Source organism: Nelumbo nucifera, chromosome 2, assembly GCF_055504915.1.
Source record: "Nelumbo nucifera cultivar China Antique chromosome 2, China Antique-T2T, whole genome shotgun sequence".
NCBI classification, from domain to species: Eukaryota; Viridiplantae; Streptophyta; class Magnoliopsida; order Proteales; family Nelumbonaceae; genus Nelumbo; species Nelumbo nucifera.
In genome coordinates, this window is record NC_142650.1 from 62396143 (window position 1) to 62419278 (window position 23136).

At 37.6% G+C, this 23136-nt stretch overlaps 1 protein-coding gene across 1 annotated transcript; it reads right to left on the reverse strand.

The window, feature by feature from the left end:
• Positions 1-7641: 7641 nt before the first annotated feature.
• LOC104607755 (subtilisin-like serine-protease S) lies at positions 7642-11847 on the reverse strand. The gene is made up of 11 exons (XM_088896916.1): positions 11702-11847; positions 11425-11519; positions 11215-11312; positions 10951-11103; positions 10689-10804; positions 9874-10431; positions 9664-9758; positions 9310-9540; positions 8931-9045; positions 8621-8825; positions 7642-8526 (listed from the first exon to the last, which is right to left on the reverse strand). The coding sequence occupies exons 1-11, from the start codon at positions 11786-11788 to the stop codon at positions 7964-7966; spliced, it is 2316 nt and encodes a 771-aa protein (XP_088753042.1). The 5' UTR covers positions 11789-11847; the 3' UTR covers positions 7642-7963.
• Positions 11848-23136: the final 11289 nt, after the last annotated feature.

The window sequence follows — 23136 nt, forward strand, 5'->3', positions numbered from 1 at the left end:
ACAAAGATCCCCTTTTATTAGTTTTCCATTAAAATTCGCTATTGTTATATTTTTTAATCCCCATACTACCCTTATAATAACTATTGGGAGAAAAACATTATTCATCTTCCTCAATCTTATAATACACGAATAGTAGTGGCGGTAATCCCTTCTACCTCATATTCCTTCACATTTCTCTCTCTCTCCCTCTTATTGCTAACACTGTTCATCTTATTGCTAACCAATAAGAGAAAAAGTACATACAAATCTTCTCCCTGCTGATTTATGTAAGATCATATCGGTCACATCAAAGATAAATTAAGTTAATCAGCGGTAAATTTTGTAACTTCGGAAAGGAATCTACTTAATAGAGGACTTATTAGATTTTTTGAGTGTTTTTAGTTTCTGGAGATTGGTATAAACCTTTCTTTTCATGAAGATAGATGTCTGTAAATGATCCCTGGCTGTCTAGCTTAGGGATAAACTTCCCCTACGTTAAAAATTAATTATTGGAAGGGGGGAAATTGTTGTCATCTTTAGATCTTCTTCAAAGATTAAAACCTCACCAAGTGTCTTGTAATAGAGAAAAGAAGCTCAATTTCTCACACAGGGACACCAATTCCCTAAGCCTATTCCAGCCGAAGTTGGACCTGTAGCCTACCATTTTTAAAGGTGATTGCAGTGATCTTAAAGATTACATTTGTGATGCTCCTTAAACATTGAAAGCTCAAGGCTGGACACCACAGAAAAAACTGCAAGCAAGAGCATTAAAAAAATTTCGATGAACAGAGATTCCAAATTTTCAAACAGAGACGGAACCGAAATAGAAAAAAGAAACTCAAAGTACCAGAAATTGTAGGAGCAAGGACTCCGTCACCAGCATGTTCCAATCAAAGCCAAAATAGGCAACGCTCTCTGCAACACCCTATGCTTCCCTAGCATCGATTTTAACTTCAAACCATAACTTGTGTCTGGCGGACCAATGCCATCCTTCTTGTACGTCGATAACTCCTCATCTGCGACCTGGCCATTGGGCAAGAAGCTGACTCTGGTGTGTCGGCACTGCAATGAATATAGCGCAAAAGTCCCACCTTTGCCGTTATCGTCTGCTCGGAGCACGATGAATACATATTTGAGCAGCGGTATCAAAGTTAGAGTCCAGAACATGAAAGACAACACCCCATAAATCTCCTCGTTTGTCTCTGAGTGTTGAATGTCCTTCGCAGATGTACTCTTGTAAACGTAGAGAGGAGAAGTGCTCAAATCCCCATAAACAACGCCCAAGCTCTGATAAGCCAGAGTTAAAACAGTCCTCCATGGCCGAGATTGTGGGGAGAGAAAGGGGAAGGGGAAAAAGGGAGATTGTGGGGAGAGAGAGAAAGGGAGAGAGATGTGAAGGAATATGAGGTAGAAGGGATTATCATGAGGTTGGGGAAGATGAATAATATTTTTCTCCCAATAGTTATTACAAGGGTAGTATTAGGATTAAAAAATATTGCAAGTATTGGAACGGAAAGCTAATGGAAGGGGTCTTTGTCTTATGGTCATAGTACTGGGGGCTTTGTCACAAAACAAAGTACAAGGGGGGTTTTTGTCACAAACCCCATAGTACACGGGGGTCTTTGTAATTTACCCAAAATGTTTTTCCATTTTTCCCTTCCTTTTTCTACCTTTTCATTTAAACCAAACGCAGCCTAAAGGAAGCACTTTGATGTAATGAATTAAACGGAAAAGTACGGATACATCCAATGCAAAAATCTGAGTCCCACTACACAACTCTAAACATTCAAAACATCCAAAAACCACACCCTATGCACCTATACCTACCCGTGAATTGGCATCAATTTCGAACTGGCACCTACCCCAAATGTACTTTAAACCTACAAATTCTGACACTGGGGACATCGATCATTGTCCCATGATTAAATGGCTGACAAAGGTGTGAGCAAAAACTATTGAATCCACATCTATGCCCCACAGAACATACCCAAACATGCTTCCAACACACCCAAACCATGTATTGGGAACATCTCCCAATAACGAGTACAAAAGATGTTCCCATGCACGCTAAGATGTGCATGTGGGGCATTTTTTGCGGCACTCTCTACGAGGCAGAAATGAATTCAAACCTATTAGGGCAATATCAATATGGTTTAAGATCATTAATGTAGTGGATGGAGAGAGGTCAAAATTAAAGGGCGCCTGGTGGGTACATAAAAGGATTTTGTTGGTTTTTGCTAGGTAACTACATGAAAGAAGTTGGTTATATATCTTCTCAATCCATATATATATATATATATAGCAGGCTGTGTGAGGCCCAGATCAAAACACTAAAATCCGATCCCAAAAGCCCTCCAAACGGGCACTCAATCTTGTGAAAAGGCTGAAGGTGGCTTTGGCCTCTTGGAAGATGGTGGTGCCTATTAGGTTGGTAGTATTCTTGGTTCCAAGAGATCAAAGGATAAAGAGAGTTTTCTCGGTGATGTTTGTGTGCGTTCAGGTAAGAGAGATGCTAAAAATTCTTAAGAGTGGGTAGAATTGGCAGTAAGGGTGTCAATGGACCGGACCCCATCCAGTCCAAAATCAATTTGGATGGATTGGACGGACAAACAAGACATATTGGATAGGACCAATCCAATCCAAAATATTTATTAGATTGGATTTGACCCTGGTCCATCAATAATAAATTTATATTGGATTGGATTGGATTAATCTAATATCTGGTTCATTGATATAAGATAAGAGTATAGGTGTTAATGGATTGGGTTTGGGTTGAAACCAATCCAAATTAAAACGAATTTGAACAAATTGGATGGTCTTGACATTAAATTGGACTACTCCAAAATAGTCTAAACATTGGATTAGATTATACCTGATCCATTTGTAATAGACTCACATTAGACTGGATCGGATTAGACCAAATCCAGTCCAATTGACACCCACAATTGGCAAAAGTAAATAGTTTGTTTTGCCATTGTGCTCAAACCCGTTACTTGTTTGGATGTGTTGGGCTTGGCTTTGGCCTTTGGTTCGAGAGGCCTGTGGTTTTCTGGATGGGCCTTTTCTTTGTATCTCGGTTTTGTTCTTAATTTCATTGGGCTGGTATTTTTTGCTCCAGCCTCAAGGTGGTCAAGATATTGGTGATGTTTTTGGGATTCTTGTATTTCTTTTTTTAATTTATATTTTAATCTTGTATTTTATTACAAAAAAGATGTGTGAAAAGCAAAACTGTTCTAAGAACCGATTGTATTTTCTAATTATCTTTGTTATTATTTTCTGCTACATATTTTCTAATTATTATTTTATTAATTATTTAACATATTTATTATTCAATTAAAATATGAGGGATTTTAGAATAGAAATTGTATGTTTCATCAGCGGTAGAAGTGTCTAAAAGTTATAAGGATTCAATGTTGTCGGATGCCCTTTATGACTCCATTTGAAAAAGCTTTTGCTTTTGAGCTTTGAGCTGTGGCAAAAAGTGAGCCAACATGTGTTTTGAATGTTTGGTAAGAGTTGCTTAATTTGAAAACATGACAATTAATTTAAAATCAAAATACTTTTAAGAAGGCTGTCAACAGGTCGGGTCTGACTCAGGTTCAGGTAAAATCAGTCTCGAACCGATTATTAATTGGGACAAAATCAGTCCTGGTTAATAATCTGGTCTAGATCCGATAGATGTGATTATACTTAAAACAATATTTATTTATTTAAATAACAACTTATAAGTTAAATTTTGATAACATAACTTTATTAAAAATGACAGAAAAATGCTAAATTATTTATATATTATAAATTAAATATTTTAACTAATATTCTCTTGTTTAATATGTATCAAATTTATCATTTCAAACTTAAAATGTGATATTAATTATAAGAAAATTAAGAAAATACTTTATATTTTAATAAAATAATCAGTTCTGGGTCTGAAATGGTTTGCGGCAGACAAAACTAGAACCGGTTCAATTATTAATTGGGACAAAATCATGAAACTAGAAACATTATAATTGGTTTGGTCGATCTGGATCCACCAGATAGACCTGATCCATTGAGAGCCCTACTCAAATCCCAAAGCCTAAAACTGGGGCTTTGTGATTTTGGGCTTTAAAAACACAAACCCTGAATCTTATTCAAACGCAAACCTAAGTTAAGTTTGTGAAATCCTGAAACCGAATAGATTGATTACTAAACCCTTGAATGTTATTTAGGTTGCATTTGGAAATGATGCAAATGGAGTGTATATCCCGGTTCGGGGTAAATTTGCATTCTGGTTCACTTTTGCCTGTGTTTGGCAATATTACATTTATGTATTAACAAATGACCGAAAACACATTTTTCAATGCATATTTACATTTATAATAAGATGTAAGAGTACATCAATAAAAAAAAAGTAAATTTGCATTCAAGTAGATTTTTGATAAAAAAAAAGACATGCTTTATTGGAATTCTTGTTTGCATCCATTAGACCTAAAAGTCTGTTTGGTAAAAAGATAAATTTGTTAGTGCAAAATTAATCTAACTTTGAAATTTATATGAACCATTTTACACTACATATTTACATTCACACTTATTTGCATCGTTTCATTTCAAATGTAGCTTTAACTATTTATTCACCAAAAGACAAAGTAATAAGTTATCAAATCCGACCACTTCATCTTTATTCTACTTAAAATCATACCAATCAAACGTGGCGTCACTATCATGTATCCCCTAGCAACAAGAGGAAATATTGTGGTGGGGAACCACATCAGATGGTCAATCATTCTGAATTAAATGCCCTTCAAAAAATCAATTATCGTTGTGGTTCCTTTGATATCAAAGTAAGGTTCCAAACAGAAAACAGGCAACTTACAAAAGAGACCAAATATGACCCAATCTGTGAATTGTGTGGATGGAGGCGGCGGATGGGAAGCACATTTTTTCCAATAAATTAAACAGTACAGCTATACCAAGATGGAATATCTCACCGACGTAACTTGGATTGGGACCAATAAAAAATATCAGGTCCAGTGCACCGAAATGGTCTTGGGAGGGATAGGCCATTATATAGAATATAAAGCTATTATCTAATATTGGTTCTAGCTATCTGGGTCCTGGGAAGGATACGCTGGATATAGTTCTAATCTTTGGTATTTTTTTTTACACAAAGTGGCGGTTCTTCGACTTAAACCCACATTCTCACTTTTGCTAGTCTGGGATTTGGGATTTTATTATTACACTAAATAATAGTTCCTACTATTCGAATTGCCTAAAGACCGGGTGTTTATTCTCTTTTGGGCTCCATTCGCTTTTTGGTATGTTATTTATCCGGGTAAATGCAATTATATGGGTAAGCTTTTCTTGGGAAACATTTATTCAAGTAAGTGTATTTACTTATGTTCTTTTATTTCTCAAGTAAAAAGGGAAATGACCATTTTAACCATAAAAATCATTATTAAAAGGGGCATTTTTGTCCCATTCAAGTCTCCACATTAATCTGAAAAATGAACATGGGATTCTTGGTCAATGAGAACCAAAAGCCCATTGACCAACTTCCCCCCTCTCAAAATCCGAAAAAAGAACACCCCCTTAGTGTTAGGTGACTCTGCTAATGTGATTAACTGGATCAACCACAGGGGGAGTGGGCCTTGGGTGCTCAGCCATTTAATGCCTAAAGCTAGCTAGGAGGTTGTGAGAGCTTTACAGTCTTCTTTCCGATGAATTCTTTGAATTCTAAATATATTGACTGATAGTTTAATTATCTATATAAGGCTGGGGTGCTTAGATGAGTTAGACTGCATTTGACATACCTTATTTTAAGGACTTATTTCCTTTTTTGCAGTTAAAAACTCAGTATTTATATGTATTAGAAAAGGAGATAAGTCCTTAAAATAAGGAATGCCAAATGCAGCCTTAGATCTTATCTGTAAAGCAGTTATTTGTTGCCCTAATACTTTTGGGCCTTTCTGTGGATCTTGTCAAATGTATATTTTCTCATGTACATGCTAAGCAAAAAAAAAAAAAAAAGTAGACAGTCCCTACTTTTTTTTTTTTGGTTCTAAACAGTAGGGTCCTACTTGGTGTGATAAATAAGATGGAAAATGATAGAAAACGATGCGGATGAAGTGGCACCCACCACTAATTCATGTCATTAAGATAAACTTGGATGCAGAAGCAATAATTCTTGCAAGAACTTGTACGCAGTAAATGCTTTGTATTCAATTGAGTCATCTACTGGGTAGGGAATGGAGATCCTCTGGGTTGAACCACTGTAAGAAGTTTTACCATTTTAATACAAAACTTAAAAAGAAGGGTGTACTCTGATCACATCGAAAAAAGGGTTTTAGGCTCAAATTCTGTGGTGAATAAGAGGGATAACAAGAGGTCTATGTGGCCATTTTTGGCCCCAACCCAATTTTCCACATGGGAGATTCGATGAAGAACAATGTTGTTCTTGCAAATATGTACATGTATTTACATATATGTATGCATATAAAATATTCCTGGGCTGGGATCTTAATAGGATGAAATTAGGGTATGTCTGATTTTGATCCAATTTTTGAGGATGTCTTCGGTTCATGGTTGCTTTCATGCTTCATCTGGTTCAGGTTTATTAATGCTCTGTCATCAAAACCTATACTCTGTACATTGTTGATGCTTTTGTTTTTGCATGTCCTTAATACAACCTTTATAACCTTTTCAACCAAGCAATATTTTAACAAAAAAAACCAAGCAATATGATTTGCTAATGTAAGTGTGGCATAGCGGTTATATGATATGTCTCACACACCAATATAGATGTAGCAATAATATCTCTACTCAATAATGAGCATACAATCAAAAATAAATAATGAAAGTATATATAAGTACACATGAACCACATAATCAATACTCACATATTTAAAAAAATAATTACGAATAGAACATCTTTTGCATCATGCGAGAAAAGTATTGCCCTAAGCAAATGTGTAGATTTTACTTTTTATCCAAAATCAAATGGAATCAACCTCGAATTGTTGATTTTGAATTCACCCTATCTAATTTTTTATATGATAAGGTTTGGTTTTAAATTCTTGGAACAGATTTACCTTGTCTAAACCAACTTGATGAATCAGCCTTGAAACTGAACTTGCCTTGAAATAAATTTCAAAACACTTTTGAGGATGTAAAGATTTAGACCCAAACATTCATGATTACAAAGACCTTGAATAATAAAGTTAAGTGATTTAATCATTTTTTCGTTTTAATATTTAACTGACCCATACTTACCCCTAGTTCCAAATCTGAGACAGCAGTATAGCAGGAGGTGGGCACCATGACATAGCTAACCGAGAGGACTGGATCAATGGTTCAGAAATTCTTGTGACCTCATGATGTGCTTCTTTGTACTCACTAAGTAGAGACATTGTATTTGAAATGATGGCTAGTGGATGGTTGAATAATTTTTTTATAAAAAATTAGCTTGTTACGAGCACACCACAACTACCAGATTAAAGCCGCTACAATGATGAATGGAGCCTCGTCGTCTTGATCATTAGATGCCATAATCCATTGACAGAGGCAATTAAACAAGGACCCACTAACTTCTTTAGATCATATACATAAGATAGAACCTGGCACTAGGACAATGCAGAAAAAGGTGTTCCAAAGATTCCCAAGTATTTAAACAATAAGGTGTTCCAAAGTATTTATCAGTGGGAGTAATTTGATTGTCTATAATTTCTTCCACTTTAGTTGTCGCATACGCATTGAGACAAGTGCTTGAAGCCGAACAATTCAAAATTCCCTTATAAGCTGAGAGAATCTTGAAACCAATGGGGCATTTTTTTGCAGAGGTATTTTGATAATCTGATCCATCAGTTGAGCCACTTGAGCATGATGTATATGTACTCCTGCTACAGTTTCTTCCTTTATTGGAAATGCCATCTAGGACTAGGAGAAGAGAACAAGAGTACATAGATATTAGATATAGCTAGGCTGCTTAAATAATACTAACAGAAAAATGCTAAACTGAGAGCACATTGACGCCAATGGGACTCCTAACATTATGGATGCCATTGCTCCATGTTAAGTCCCCGAAGACAAAGCTTTTTCCACTTTTCTTGTAGGGCTTGAAATCCACCTTGAAAGATTTCTTCTCACCAGCTTTGCCGAATTTGAGCTTGCTAGGTCTGACCACAACGTCCACGCCTTCTGGTTTGTTTACAGATACGGCATAAACTGTTGTTGGATCCTTTCCATAGTAAGTGACTGTCCGATGCACTGAGACACTTCCCTTCATGTCTACCACTCCAATTGAAGGATAGTTGAAATTGTAGGAGGGAATTGATGGTTTTTTGCAAACAAATTTCTTTCCTGTTAAGTTGAAGAATTGTGCAGGTGTGGCATCGTAACTACAAAGGAATTGGATGATATCAGTGGAATCAAACTCGTATACTAGTCCAGGATCAAGTGCTGCAATTGGGTTTATGTGTCCCGACCCATAATCAAAAGGTGTTGCTGCTGTTGCCACTGACTGATTTGATGTGATACCTAATATGGGTTTTTGAGTATTGTCGAGTACCGTAGCTGTAAAAAAAAAAAAAAAAAGAGGAAACCTCACTCCATGTAATGTAAATTAGTAGAAATTAGGGTGTGGAGAAAGATGTAAGAAATTTGTCACCTGTTGTCATAATTGCTGATTTTATGGCGGAAGGACTCCATGAAGGATGAACAGATTTTATAATAGCAGGAACTCCTGAAACATGTGGGCAGGCCATGGAGGTACCAGATATTATGTTATAATCAGTAGATCGACCACCAGTTTCATCAATTGATATCGAAGGCCAAGCTGCCAAAATTTGCACTCCTGGGGCTGTGATGTCCGGCTACAAGCACAAAGATTTTATTTTGCATTAATTAGCTAGTGTCAACATTTTTGTATTGGGGGGGACCCCTTGTAGTCAAATTAACTATATATGAAAGTAACATACTTTGATAATATCAGGCGTTATGGTATTGGGACCCCTTGTAGAGAACCTAGCCACAGTTGGTGCTGGACTTGTGTGGACAACAGTCTGGGTGGGAGATATTTTTGCAGTTGGGTTCCTATTATTTGCAAAATAAACATAAATCATCATTCTCAGAAATCGATCAGAATGGTCTTTGTCGTAGAATATTAGGGCTGCATGCATGAAGAATTTTAACCATATCTTCGCCCCAACCGAACCCGACCCAAATTTGGGTTAGTGATGAGGTTGGAGTGTTGGGTTCAACCCGGTCCAAAATCCAAATTATATGCTTATGAACCATTCATTGGATGGCTCTCACTACATTCCATCAAGCAACCATGTCATATTGCCGTTTACTTACTTTTCTGTATCAAAATATGCTATAAGAACTTTTGCGTCATCTACAGGAAGCACAGTGGCTGGAAGGGCAAGCTGGAGCTTTAGCTCCCAGGGAAACTGATTGATGAGTATAATCCCACTGGCGCCACCCTGTTGTATGCTTTTCCCTGAAGTGTCTGTTTCCGACGAAAGGACGCACACCACGATCTTTCCCTTAATCAACTTGCGATTAAGAGTGTTGTTCTGGCACATGCTGAAAACAGCAAGCATTTGTTAATTATTCCAGAACAAAATCGGATATGGAATATTAATACTTTCATGGACAAATTGGTTAAAAGGGTTATAATTAAGCCATGAGACGACGACAGATATATACCTTGCATTCAGAGGAGGAACGCCTGGAAGAGCTGCATCACTAGCCTTTATTAGACCATTATACCTTTCCATCTTGAATGGGTTTAATGCGTATCCCTGATCAAGATCTCAATCAATCAAAATGCACTTCGATCCATATTCAAGAATTAATAAATAAATCTTGGCAAAATTAACTAAGACAGACACCAGCAGCTGGTAACAAGTTAATTACCTTTAAAACTTTGGAATTTCCGAGATACACATCCGATCTGAATTCTCGATCCACAGTACTTGCTGTCACTGTGAGGATCCAAGGAGCCCCGTTAGATATTGGCTCACTAACTCCCTCGTTTCCAGCTGATGCTGAAAACAGAATTCCCTTCTTAAATGCATGAAAGGCTCCGATGGCTGTTGCGTCCACGAAGTAGGTAGGATTTGGCCCGCCCACTGAGAGTGAGATTATATCGACGCCATCATCAATAGCATCATCAATGGCGGAGAGTAGGTCTGCATCACTGCAACGCCCGGCAAGCCAACAAGCCTTGTAGATGGAAAGCCGAGCAGTGGGGGCACCTCCTCTTGCAACACCAGCAGCTATGCCGAATAAGCTGGCATTGCTCACTTCAGATCCTGCCGCTGTAGAAGCAGTGTGTGTGCCATGCCCATTCTCATCTCGAGCTGACTGGAAGAAAGGAACGCCGAAAGATTCAAGAGGTCCAATATCTGTTTCAAATCCTTTCCAGTAGTACCGGGCCCCTATGATTTTCCCGCAAAATTCAAATCCACAATACTCACTGTTATGAATTATTGAGGGGAGCCATTAAAACCGAGGGACACCACATACAACCCAAAGCTTAAACTATTAGATTATGAGTCGCTCTTGTACAAGTTTCTTGCACTTCTCATTCCTTTCCTTTCTAATGTAAGATTTTTTTTAACTACTCATACCTAAATCCCAGCAATAAGTAATTGACAAAGCTTGGAAATCCAAATCTCATGCTTTATACAGTGCCTACCCACTACTCCATCGGTCCACAACCTCTGAACATACCTGTTGCAGTTGACCACTGTAAAATTTTGTCCAGGGACACACTTCCCCTTAAATCTCTTGGGCACAGGTCCTAACCCTCTATCGTTGAAGCTCTCCGATTCAGGCCAAATTCCTGGCAAGTCCAAAACTCATTTTTAATTTATTTATAGCCACTGTAGATGATGATCAGTGATTACATAATCAAATAAGCTTGCTCATATATATATATATATATATATATATATATATATATATATATATGTAAACTAGAGCATTTACCACTGTCGATGACTCCGATAATCAAATCAGGCTTGGCGTCTATCGGCAGGTTGTTATATTGATGAATAGAATCGACTCCTAGAAATTCCCAAGAATGTGTTGTATGGAGATGATGTTCCCTACTCTCGAAGATGGAGACAACCGATTCGCTTTCTGAAACATCAACCGAAACTGGTTCATTCAAGGTGTTCCAGTTCACAGCCTTTATTCCTGGCTTATGTAATATTGAACTTATAATACAAGTTAAAACAAGCACATATATACCAGAAAGGAGACGTGCTTGTTCTGGCGTAAGCATAGCAGAGAAGCCTCTGAAGCTCTTCGTATAATGGTGCACTGCTGCCTCTTGTGCTCCTTCAACACTGGAAAAATGGTTGAGCATGCATTAATTTGTTCAGAACTTCCCTGAAGGGAAGATGTACAAACATAATCTAATCCATTACATTCAGAAATTTGGAGCAACTCGTGTCCTACCTGCAGCCAAGGACTGAAGCAAGTAGTTCATGGTTGGCACTGATCACAGAACCTGAGTTTGGATAAGAGTGATCTCCCATGTAAACTACGTAATGCTGCCATTTTTGATGAATTATCTTCCTCTGATTAGTTAATAAGATCAAAGGAAAAAAATCTCTAGTCTATCTATAAATTAAATATCATAATCTAATCAGTCCAAAAGAAAAGTAATCTGTTCTGTACATAAGAGAACTTTGAACTACCCAGTACCCACTGAGTGTAGAAATGGTAACCTCACCTTAGTGGTGGCAGTAGTGCTGATTCCATAAAAAGAATAAAATCTAAAGAAAATGAGTATTGTAGTCAGAATTCTGGCAACTCTCATGATGTTAATGTAGCTAGACTGGATTAGAGAACAAGAGAAGAAGATGGGATTGGGGTCGACTATGAGAAGAAAGGGGGCAAGTAATACTTGTGACTGAGTTCTCCTATTTATAGCAATAGATTGGTAATTTGAAACTTTGAAACCTATTTGTACATCCATTTACACGTTCAACGTACGTCTATATATCCAAATACATAATTCCATTTGGTATTAAACTACTAACAATGTAACAGTACTACTTGTATTAATTAATGGCGCAATCCATATTATAATTTGAATGGTGAACCCACCAGTTGTTGGTCGTGGTCTCTTCTTTCACACTGAATTCTTTAACACTTTTACTTTGTGCAACTGAAACTTCCAATGAATGGTTATAAAGTATGCATCAAATGGGTAAATGACAATATAATAATCTATTTACTGTTGTAGGTTGACTACTGTTGAGCACTAGTATGCATGATCGATTCATTAAAGATCTTTACAAGCAGTAGTCCAGTTATGGCTTTGTCGTAAACCCATTTTGACCCAATCCTATTGGATTGGATTTGGGGCAACACTAACTCGCACCACAGCTGAATTGTCGACGTAGTGATATTGTAAATAGGGCTCTTAATGGGTTGTCAGTTCTGGTTTCCTGAGTTTGTTTGACTAATAATCAGATCGGTTTGGGTTCTTGTTTGTCCCAAATCAAATATTTTATTAAATATATATGATATTTCCTAATTTTATTATAATTTTCATTATATTTCATTTCTGAAATAGTAAATTTGATAGATAATATATATGATAATTATATTAGTTAAAAATGCTTATTATATTAACATATAAACAATTTAGTATTTTATTATTAAGTTTACATTATCAAAATTTACATTTTATGCTATTATTTAAATAAATAAATATAATTTTCAGAATAATTGAGTCTATCAGATAAGACCCGATAGGACCAGATTATTAATCGGAACGGTTCTGTGTCCATTCTTTTGTCTCAATTAATAATTGGTTCAAGAATGGTTCTACTAACTAGAACCAATCCAGACCCGACTCCTTAAGAATACATAGTCGGGTCAATCTAGATTTTGGGTTGGATTGGATTGATTTTGTAGCCTTCACTAAGAATATGGAGGTGGTTGGGTTGGATTGATTTTGGGTCAATCTAGATTCTGGTTGCTCTGGTTCTCTCATGTACATGTTATGGACTTATGTGGTTTTCAATGAAAAAGAATTTCTGGACAGCTTATCAATATTCTCTACCCAACTATATGATTTTAATTGAAATGAAATGACTTATAAAAGTCAATTTTGGCATCTCAAAAAAAAGTCGTCTCATAAAAAATTTAAAATTCCTCTCCTTCTATGTGATTATCTTTAGCTTGATATATAATAATTAAGTTTGTATCTATATTATTATAAAAAAAAAAGTTAATCAGTTGTATAAAATTAGTTGTGTTTTCCAGATTTGTCATATGTCATGTGAAGGGATCCTTTTGTATTAAACAACGATGGACTTTTTATTCGTTATTGAATCTAGACTAGAAAGATGATGATCAAAGTTGTGAATGGAACCATTACAGTAGTCGTGGCTTGTCGAAGACAAGATAGAGCAGCAAGTGTTCTTCTGAACCCAATGTTGTAGAGAAATAAAAAATAAAAAAATCAACCTCCGGGAAGGATCCATGCCAATCACTTTCCATCTTTTCTCATAAGACTTTTAAGGGTCTATATGGTTTGCAGTCACAGTCAGAATAGGAATCGAAATTGTAATACCTTGGAATCGGAATCAGACTGATGTATTCCCATAGTCTGTCTGTTGGGTTCAAACAGGAATCAAAAAGTGAATTTGAATCAGTTGGGATGTGATTTCATACTCAAGAGAGGAAGAGGGAATTGCCATTCCCTCAAATGCAAATGGGGGAATGGCATTCCCCCAACCGAACAGTTAGAACCGGAATGATGCATTCTGATTCGAATCCAGACCCCTATACCCATGAACCAAACAAGCCCTTAGAGGAGTCTCATCAACTGCTTCCACTCCATTGTAAATCACAATGCACTAGCAGATTTGATGGAAACAAGGTAGAGACTTCATTCAAAATTGTTGGTTCTTTTCCGAGGTTGCTTCATCTTCGTCCTTGAACTTTCAGGTTTAGAGGATGAGCATTAACAGTGTCGAAAAGGTATTCTTCCATTAAGAAAGTCTGTGTTTCTGACAAATATAGAAATTTGTGGGTGAAGGATTTTGGGATCCTATTGCACACTCGGTGTTGGGCATTCATTAAAGAGTTAGGGGATGCTCTCAATGACTGCAGTGGAGGAGAGCCTAGAGTGGAGATTAGTGGACTCCCCATGTCATCATACATAGTTCTCTAACGATGGAGGTCCTAGCTAGGTGAAAGATTATTAAAGTTGTAAGGGAGAAATTTGTCAAGAGGAGGGAAAGCTTTTTAAAGTCCCACAATCAAAGCCAAAAGTGACAACGGAACCTTCTTATTGGTATGTTAAAGAAACACTAAAACTAGTCTACATATGCTCCTCTCACTGACCTCACAGCATGAGTCAGGTGGGAGGTACACGGGATCTGCTCGTCACAAATGGGCGCCTCACAGGCACATCCACAGTGTATTGGAAACATCTCCCGGGAATATTCACTAATAAGTAGGGGAAATGTTCTCATTGCATACCAGGATGTGCGTGTGAGGTGCCAGTGAGGCACAAGGTGTTAGGAGCAAATCTGGTCTCATTTTAGTTTTACCATTTCCCGTGCGATATACCCAATATCCAATTTAATGACAAAGATGACTGAAATGCGTTTGATGTACTCCCGGTGGGTGGTGGTAGTAGACAAAGAGAGGAATCCAGTGATTGTGTCCAATGGCCAGGTCTCGTTTGGTCCACAGGAGACAGTATTCGCATAGTGGAGCTGCGGCCAGGGTCGGGGGGAAGGAAACGGAGAGCGTTTTTCGGGCGGCAGTGGCCAACGTTCACCTAGCACTGGTTCCTTTGGCATTGGAGGACCGGAGGATGGCAGGGTGGGTTCCACTTTGGTGCTGATTTTGAATTTGAATTTGTCTTCGAAGCATGGTATGGGTGGGGGCCCATGTCTATCGATCTCTTGAGTGGACCTAGTTGTGGCCCAACAGCTTTATTGAGAGCCCATGGGCTGCTGGATTAGTGTGTGAAGAACAACCCCGGAGCATAGGTGAGCCCTGTGGAGCTCAAGCATTAATCCCTGATTCGACAATTTGGGGTCATTTGAGGTTTGTTGCAGCATCGAGAAAATCAAGGCTAAGCTTGAATGTTGTGAGGAAGAAATTGAGGAGGATGGTTTACGGGCAGTGCTGCAGTGGAAAATATGACGTCAGCCTCCTTAGACGAAGCCAATGAAGGCAAATTGGGATCTTCTGCTAATAAAAGACGTTTCAACTCCTTACCAATTTGATCTAATATCGCGCATTTTACCATGAGATTAGGACCCACCATAAAGGTGGGGTGGGGCTCATCATGTATGAGATCATGTTGGTAGGTTGTTGGCAAGTGATCTGGACTCAATGAAGCTTCAATCTCCAAGGACTACCTGCAAGCAGGAAACGAAGGAAATTGTGTACATGGCGAGGGATTTTTGGTGGTGTTGGCGATATGATAAACGTCATATATATTTGAAGAGACGGGAATCCTGCTTGCAACACAAGGATGAAGGTGCATTAGGATTCGGATTCAGAGGTATATACACGCAGAATCAATTACTTGGGTGGCAGTTTGAACGAAAACAACACAAACCTTAGGCCTCTATGTTGTGAAGTAGGGCTCAGTTTGAACGAAAACAACACATAGACCATTGATTCATCCATTGCTCTATCATGAAACCATATGGCTTGGTGCTGCCCCCTTTATTTGCAATGAAGCACAACCACAAAGGTCCTTGTTTAAATTGATCACTAATGCTCAAATTTCAGAGGTGCTTTCTACTATCTCTGCCCCTCCCCAAAATATATACTGCATTAATTGTTGGACAAACCTGTAGCTAATATCACTTCTTCTCATGGTTGGATACTCCCTCCACCGGGTATTCTCGAAAGTAATCGTGATGGTGCTTCGTCCCCAGATAGAGTACGAGCAGGTTTCATGATCCGCAACTCCGGGGGTTGTTTTGTTTATGAGAGATCAATCAGATTGTCATTGATGTCGCTCGAGGAGGCTGAAGCTAACAGGCTTGTCCACTATTAGTCAACTCAAGTCCGATTGTCTACTTTTGGTGAAACTTGTGTAGGCAAAGTCCCAACCTCCTTGGAATATTGCCAATTTAGTAACAGATTGCATGACTTCAGCAGCACTAGGGACCCCTAACCACTTTTTCACTTATGCCAATTGGCAACAAGAACACTCGGAGCTTATCACATATCCTCCTGCAGAAAAGAGGGCACACACCAAGTTTGAGTTTGGGACAAAAAACAAGCTTTACGAGCAACGATGTAAGGGGCCATATTATAAACCCGAGGAGTTAAACACACTGAGAAGAGAGGGGGACTTTGTAAAATAGCTCTACAGTTGGCGATCGTGGTGCTAAATGAGAAGTCATCACCGACTTCTCTAGGTAGTGTTCACGTGGGGTTGTAATTCCACGTGGGGTTTTAAAAGGACCCACGTGGTCCATTAAAACCCCATAAAGTCTTTTAACTGCCTACGTGGGGTTGTAATTCCATGTTAAATAGTAAGTGTGTGATGTTTTTGTTCGTATATAGCTTAAGTTTGTATCTATAAATGTTTGTGAATTTGTGTGTGTTTTAAGTAATATGCATAGTAGATAATTTTAGTTATAGTGTATTTATTTGCTTCTCTTTAAATATTGCTATATTATTTCTTTTTGTGTGGGTCCACTTATTTGTTGTGCTCTACATTTGGTACTAGAGCAGGTTGTCCGACATTGTTGCCAGGTTGATGTTTGAATAACGAAGATCTACCTATTGCTCTATCGGATTAGAGCCATCCATTGTGAGCAGCACGATGTTGTGAAGCCGATACTAAGCTTCTTGGTGAAAGAAAGTAGAAGAGGATCTCACCAATCATAGTAGTGGGTTTAGCGGGAATGGAGAAGCTAAACCACTATAACTATGATAGTTGGCACACGTGCATGGAGTCATCTACAAGGCAAAGACTTGTTGGAAGTAACAATCGAAGGTGAAACTACTGCTCCCATTGACGAGAATGCCAAAAGGAAGTGAAAAGTCAAGGCAGATAAGGCTCATTACGCTATTAAAATTACTGTTGAGAAGGAATTTTTAGAGCATATAAAAAAGGCCCACACTCCAAGCGAAGCCTAAGATGTTTTATCTAAACTATTTTTCAAAACAAATGAAGCTCGACTTCAGATGTTAAAAATGGGTTTGCATTGATCAGTCAATGATCAATAACAATCAACTAATATTTTACAAAGGGAAAGGGCTTCTATGATGAAATCTCTCAGTTAGATAAAGAGTCCACAATTAATGAAACCCAAATGAGACGAATAATTATACGAGGGTTGAGACCCGAGTATAACAGGTTTATGACAGTTATTAGAGGCTGCCCAACACATCCATCACTTGTTGAATTAGAAAATATGTTGGCCAACAAAGAGATAGATGGCTAGTGTTTCAATCAAAGAAACAAAAGAAGCACTTCTCACTCAGAAGAAGGGGCCAAGCAGAAATCCTATGCAGTAGAAGCCTGCTAAATTTTATTAGCAGAAGGAATGATATCAGCAAAGGAGCTTTACAAACACGTGTAGATGACACTTAGTAGTATAAGAGTATTTAACGCAATGTAATATGTTATAATTGTTCCAAGAAGGGTCATTGTGTGCACATGAATGCTGGTACAACAAAAAGAAATTCAGCAACATCAACCAATCATCAAGAAGATAAAGAAAGTGAAGAACAACAAGATGCTAAAGCTTCCTATTGTATTATAGAGCCAGATGAGCACGATTGTTATGTTGAAGACTATTCAACCAAATTGACACTTGTCTTGTCAAATCTTGGAGTAGTTGATTATAGCCAAGATTGGATCTCTGGATGCTCAAATCTTATGACAGGAGATAAACAGATGTTTTGATCTATGTAAGAATATAAAGGCAAGAAATCTATTGTTACAGTTAATAATGCAAGGCTTCCAATCACCCATATTGGTCAAGGATTATGCATCTCGCGTTTCAACAAGGTAAAAGCACAACTCCAAAATGTCTACCATGTGCTAGGTATGAAAAAGAATTTATTATCACTATCTCAATTAACTGCATTTGGAAATTTTGTAGTATTTGGTCCAAATGATGTCGAAGTATATCGGAGTATACATACACCAGAAGCACCACTTATGAAAGGACAGAAATTAGAGTTTATCTACGTAATGTCTGCTGGATCAGCTAATGTAGAAAAGTTCGACGCAATGAAACTACTAATCTCTAGCATGCAAGACTTGGCCATGTTGGATACAACAAGCTCAATCAATGTTGAAAGGACTTCCTCAATTGAAAGTATGAATCAATATAGTATGTGTTGGATGTCAATATGGCAAGGCACACCAATTGTCATATACTAAATCAAAGTTTTGAGCTAAACAACCTTTGGAACTCATTCACTCTGATGTGTTTGGACAAGTGAAGTAAGAATCAAATACCGGGGTGTGGTATATGATAACATTTATTGATGATTTCTTAAGGTACGTACGGGTGTACTTAAAGGAAAATTTTGAAGTTAAGAGAATACACATAAAAAAAATTTGAAGTTGAGAGTCAATATGGCAAGGCACTAATAATGGAGGAGAATACACATAAAAAAATTCTCAAAATATCTCACGAAACATGGGATACAACGATAGTTGACATGTCCAAACACTCTGCAATAAAATGGAGTAGTTGAGAGAAAGAACTGACATCTAGCTGAAGTATGTAGAACCATATTAATAGTAAAACCTATCATGTGTATAATCCTCGGATACAATAATGAAAGAAAATGACGGAAGTGCAATGATCCAAATACCAATCGTTGCTATACATCTTGAAATGTGGTATTTGATGAAGCTTCTTCTTAATAGTCACCTGAGAGAGTGGTACTATCCAACTCTGAAGTCATGGAGGAGAATGTACATGAAAAATTAAACGAGGAAAAAAATTCAGAGCCTCAACCTAGCTCATCAGATTCTCAAAAATCTCCAAGACCATGGAGCACTAGTGTTCATGAGTAGAAAACACCAGAAGATATTAGACCAAGTCAAATGGAAGAGCTACAAGAGCAACCAAGACATGAATTACGAAGGTCAAGTAGGGTTAGACATCCTAACCCTAAGAATATAGATACTGCATTAGCTAAGGAAATTAACAACTTAGAACCAACTAGTTATGAAGATAAGTCAATGCAAAAGATGGCAAAAGGCAATAAGAAAAGAGATTCAAAACCTAAAGCAAAAAGAAGGCTTTGGATGATTAGCAAGAAAGAAGTCATTGCTGAAGGGGAGAAATGAAAAGTCATCACCAACTTCTTTAGTCAATTTACAAATTGACTTGAATTTTTTGGATTAAAAGGACCCATGTGGTCCATTAAAACACCATAAATTTTTTTAAAACTGCCTCATGTAAAGCAATTAGTTCATGTATAAAATAGGGGTTTACCCTTTACGAATGTGTATAATCTATATATTTTTTGACTTTCAAAACTACAAAAGTACCACATTAGGACAAATCTTCCAACTTCCTCTGCTCTCTCTCTCCTTTTCATCAATCTTTTAATCGGTATTTGACCCTATTCAAGTAGGTAACAAGGAATTCCCACAAGGTAAAGTCCAATGGTTAACAAGGAGTTCCCACAAAAAACACTATTCACATCATTTGGAGGTAAAATTCTGTGTTTGTTCCACTCTGTTCACTGTCCTTGCGTCTCCACTTCCTTCTCCGGTGCTGGTATTTATTCTGACAATCACATTGTTCAAACAGGGAGTTCCTAGAAAAAGCCTTGAAATGCAAAAAGGAAGATCCGGTGCCAGTGTTCATTCCAACAATCACATCATTTGAATAGGGAGTTCCCAGAAAAAGCCTTGAATTGCAGAAAGGAAGACAGCTCCCGCCCTGCTCTTTTGAACCATACCGATCTCCCTCTCTTTCTTTGCTTCCGTTCTTCGACCTCATCCACTTTAATTAATTAAAACTAATTAATTATTATTTCAAAGGAGGGTTGGATTGCAGATTCGAAAGGAGAGATTTTCGAAGGGAGAGAGAAGAAGGGAGAGAACTTGTAGTTGGTTGGTGGTCCGGTGACGGTGGAAGTAGGTGAGATTAAAGGGTTGGATTGCAAAAAACTAATTAATTAATAGTTCATAGGAGGTTGCAATGGTGCCAGTGGGAGGGCTGGATTGTAGATTCTGAAATTTGAGATGAGAAAGAGTAGGTGATAGTAGAAGTAGGTGAGATTAAAAATGAATATAAGATGATAACACATCACATCAAAATTTGAGATAGCAGAGTGAACTATAAAAAAAAATTATATTTTTTTGAAGTCAAGATTCCTATTAACTTTAACAAATTTAATGAACTGAAATGGAGATTGGTGGATGCGTTAGAAAGGATACATGTGTTTGTGAATTCTAGCCCATCTTTCTCTCTCCTACCAATTCCGTCACAATTTCTCTTGTTCAACGAAAGTTGAACCATTTGTTTTTGTAGGTATTTGTCTTTTCCAACTCTTAGTGCAAAAAGCTGAGCCAACATAAGAATTGGAAGGTAACCACTGATCAGTAGTTGGCTGCGTTGCATCTTTTTTATGCATGCGAACAGTCATCTCTGAAGGGATGGGAGATCCATCATATGGATGGCCGAACCCTACAGGAAGGTTGGGTAAAATTTCAAAAATTTTTTTACTTCCATCTGTGAATCCTATTCCCAGTTTAGAAAACTGCATTTTCAATATTCGTTCTTATAATTAAACCAGACCAAATCTGAAACCAAATTAGGGGAGGGATATACCTGATACGGAATCCATGCAAGAATGCTCCTCCCAACGTACGCGTTCACGTCCAAACAGAGTACCAAATCCTCCCTCCACTGAAGATGACACAGTTTAGGGTGAGGCAAGATTAGCAGGTAGTTCTTCACCAAGAACTAGTGATTCTTCAGCAAGAATCGAATGGAACAGTGAGCACAGCTTCTAAATTGTTTCTTCTGGTAAGAAATAATATCAAGATCAAATCTTGATCCAATCCAAGAACTGGAGATCGAACAGGGTAGGGTGGCAAAAACATGAAAAAAAAGAGCAGAAGGCAAGACCAGTCTAACTGTGTTGTCTTCTCTCTGTATTCAGTGAGTATGTCTTTGGAAGTTCACCTTGCTCTCTTATTTATAGCCGTAAAGAAACAATTTCCTAATCTCATTAGGAGTTTCCTGATCCAAATCTTTTATTTGGATCTGGACTCTTTAAGTAATAAGGATAATTCCTTATCTTATCTACAGATAAAGATCAACCTTCATAATCAAATTAGGAGTTCCTTTAATCCAAATCTTTATTTGGATCTGGACTTTTTAAGTGGATAAGGATAATCCCTTATCTACTGATCCAAATCCCAAATCAGCCCCTATTTAATTAATCTAATTAACCTAGCTCGAAATGGGCTTTTAGGCCCATTAAGCTTTCAGGCTTACTTCCCATTTAATGCTGGCTAACTTGGCTCTCTTTGTATGGCGTGGGACCCTATCATTGTTCTATACATTAGCCACATGGGTTCAACCTAGCCTCTGTTACAAGGCCTAGTCGAATTCACTATTGAATACAGTGAACCCTTGAGTCCATCACCATGGGCTCTTAATGGGCCCAACATTTACACTAAATTGTCATTGGGTCCAGCCATTTTATGAAGGCCCAAGGATTGTGGGCAGATGCTAGATTAGCCCATCAGGTATACTCCTCAATGGTCTTACACTTAACCTCTCAGCCCATAATGATCAAACACTGTCTGATAAGAGAGGACCTCTCCCTCGGCTACAAGGTGCAATGCTGCATTCTCTACTCACAAGGATCCCGAGAATTAAAACCTTTAGAAAACATTTTGAAACCATAATATATATATGTGTGTGTGTGTGTGTGTATCTCTATATAAATGTATTTTGCAAAATAAATTTCAATGGTTGAAATCAATTACCGGCAGTTTAGGTTTCCATCGGAGAGAGTGTGTCCCCAATCATTCACTTTGTCCGACAAAAGGGTTAATTCTGTCACTATGATCACCCACTTAGATGAATTCTCGGACTGTCCCAACATACCTAGGTTTTGACCCCCTTTAAGGATCTCACTGATTGGCATATCAAAGACAGTCTAATCCGACGCCTAGTGCAGTATCATAATCGAGTCTAGGGGTCAAGTGTAACATTCCAGTTTTGCCCATCTATCTCCAAGATCCCGGGAAATACTAGAATTTTGGTATGGTTCAGGGTTTCAAGAAAGCCCACACTACATGTACATCAGGTTTCACCCTAGCAGCTGAGACAAGCCACCCCAACCAACTTGGCAGTACATTAGTTTCAGCATTGGCATGATAAATCTCCCAAAATCTATCCAACAGCTGTGAAGATTCTAAACTAATACAAGTCTCATATGTGTCAAATTTAAGGGTATTACACAGAAACACACCATAATAACATGAATCAAATATTTACTTAATTCATTTACAATAAATTTCATAATATACATCATGCTGATTGGAGCTAAGGACATACACTGTCTAATAATCTTCCACATTAATATTAGTGGGAGCATGTCACCAGTTCTCTGAACTTCCATCTATATATATACGCTTACTATATTTGGTTTTTCGTTCAGTCGTTCAATCATCTCGGCAACCATCTCGACAATAGGTTTTGTATTGCCTGTTTCTCCTTATTTTGATTCTTTCTTCCTTATTACATTAGTGTCAATCTGTGTTGTTTTTGCACATCCTTTGAGCTAACTTTGTTTAATGTATTTTTGCTACAAATGGTTGTCTCTTGACCTGTCTCTCCAATAGGTTGATATAATTTGTCACTTCCCTTCCCACTATTTGTCTTTTTACATTTGTTACCATTACATCTTGTGCTTTACATGCATTGACCCCACACGTTCCCCTTGGAAGCTCTGATATTGTCTACTTGAGATTTAGTATTTACTTACCATTACATCATGTGCTTTACATGCATTAACTCCACACCTTCCCCTTAGAATCTCCAATATTGTCTACTTGAGATTTAGTATTTACTTACATGTTATTAGTTATTATTTGTTCTTGTTATGCTAACTTTTCCAGTCAAGTCCTCATTCAGTTTATCAATATATAACCATACTTAATATGAATTATAT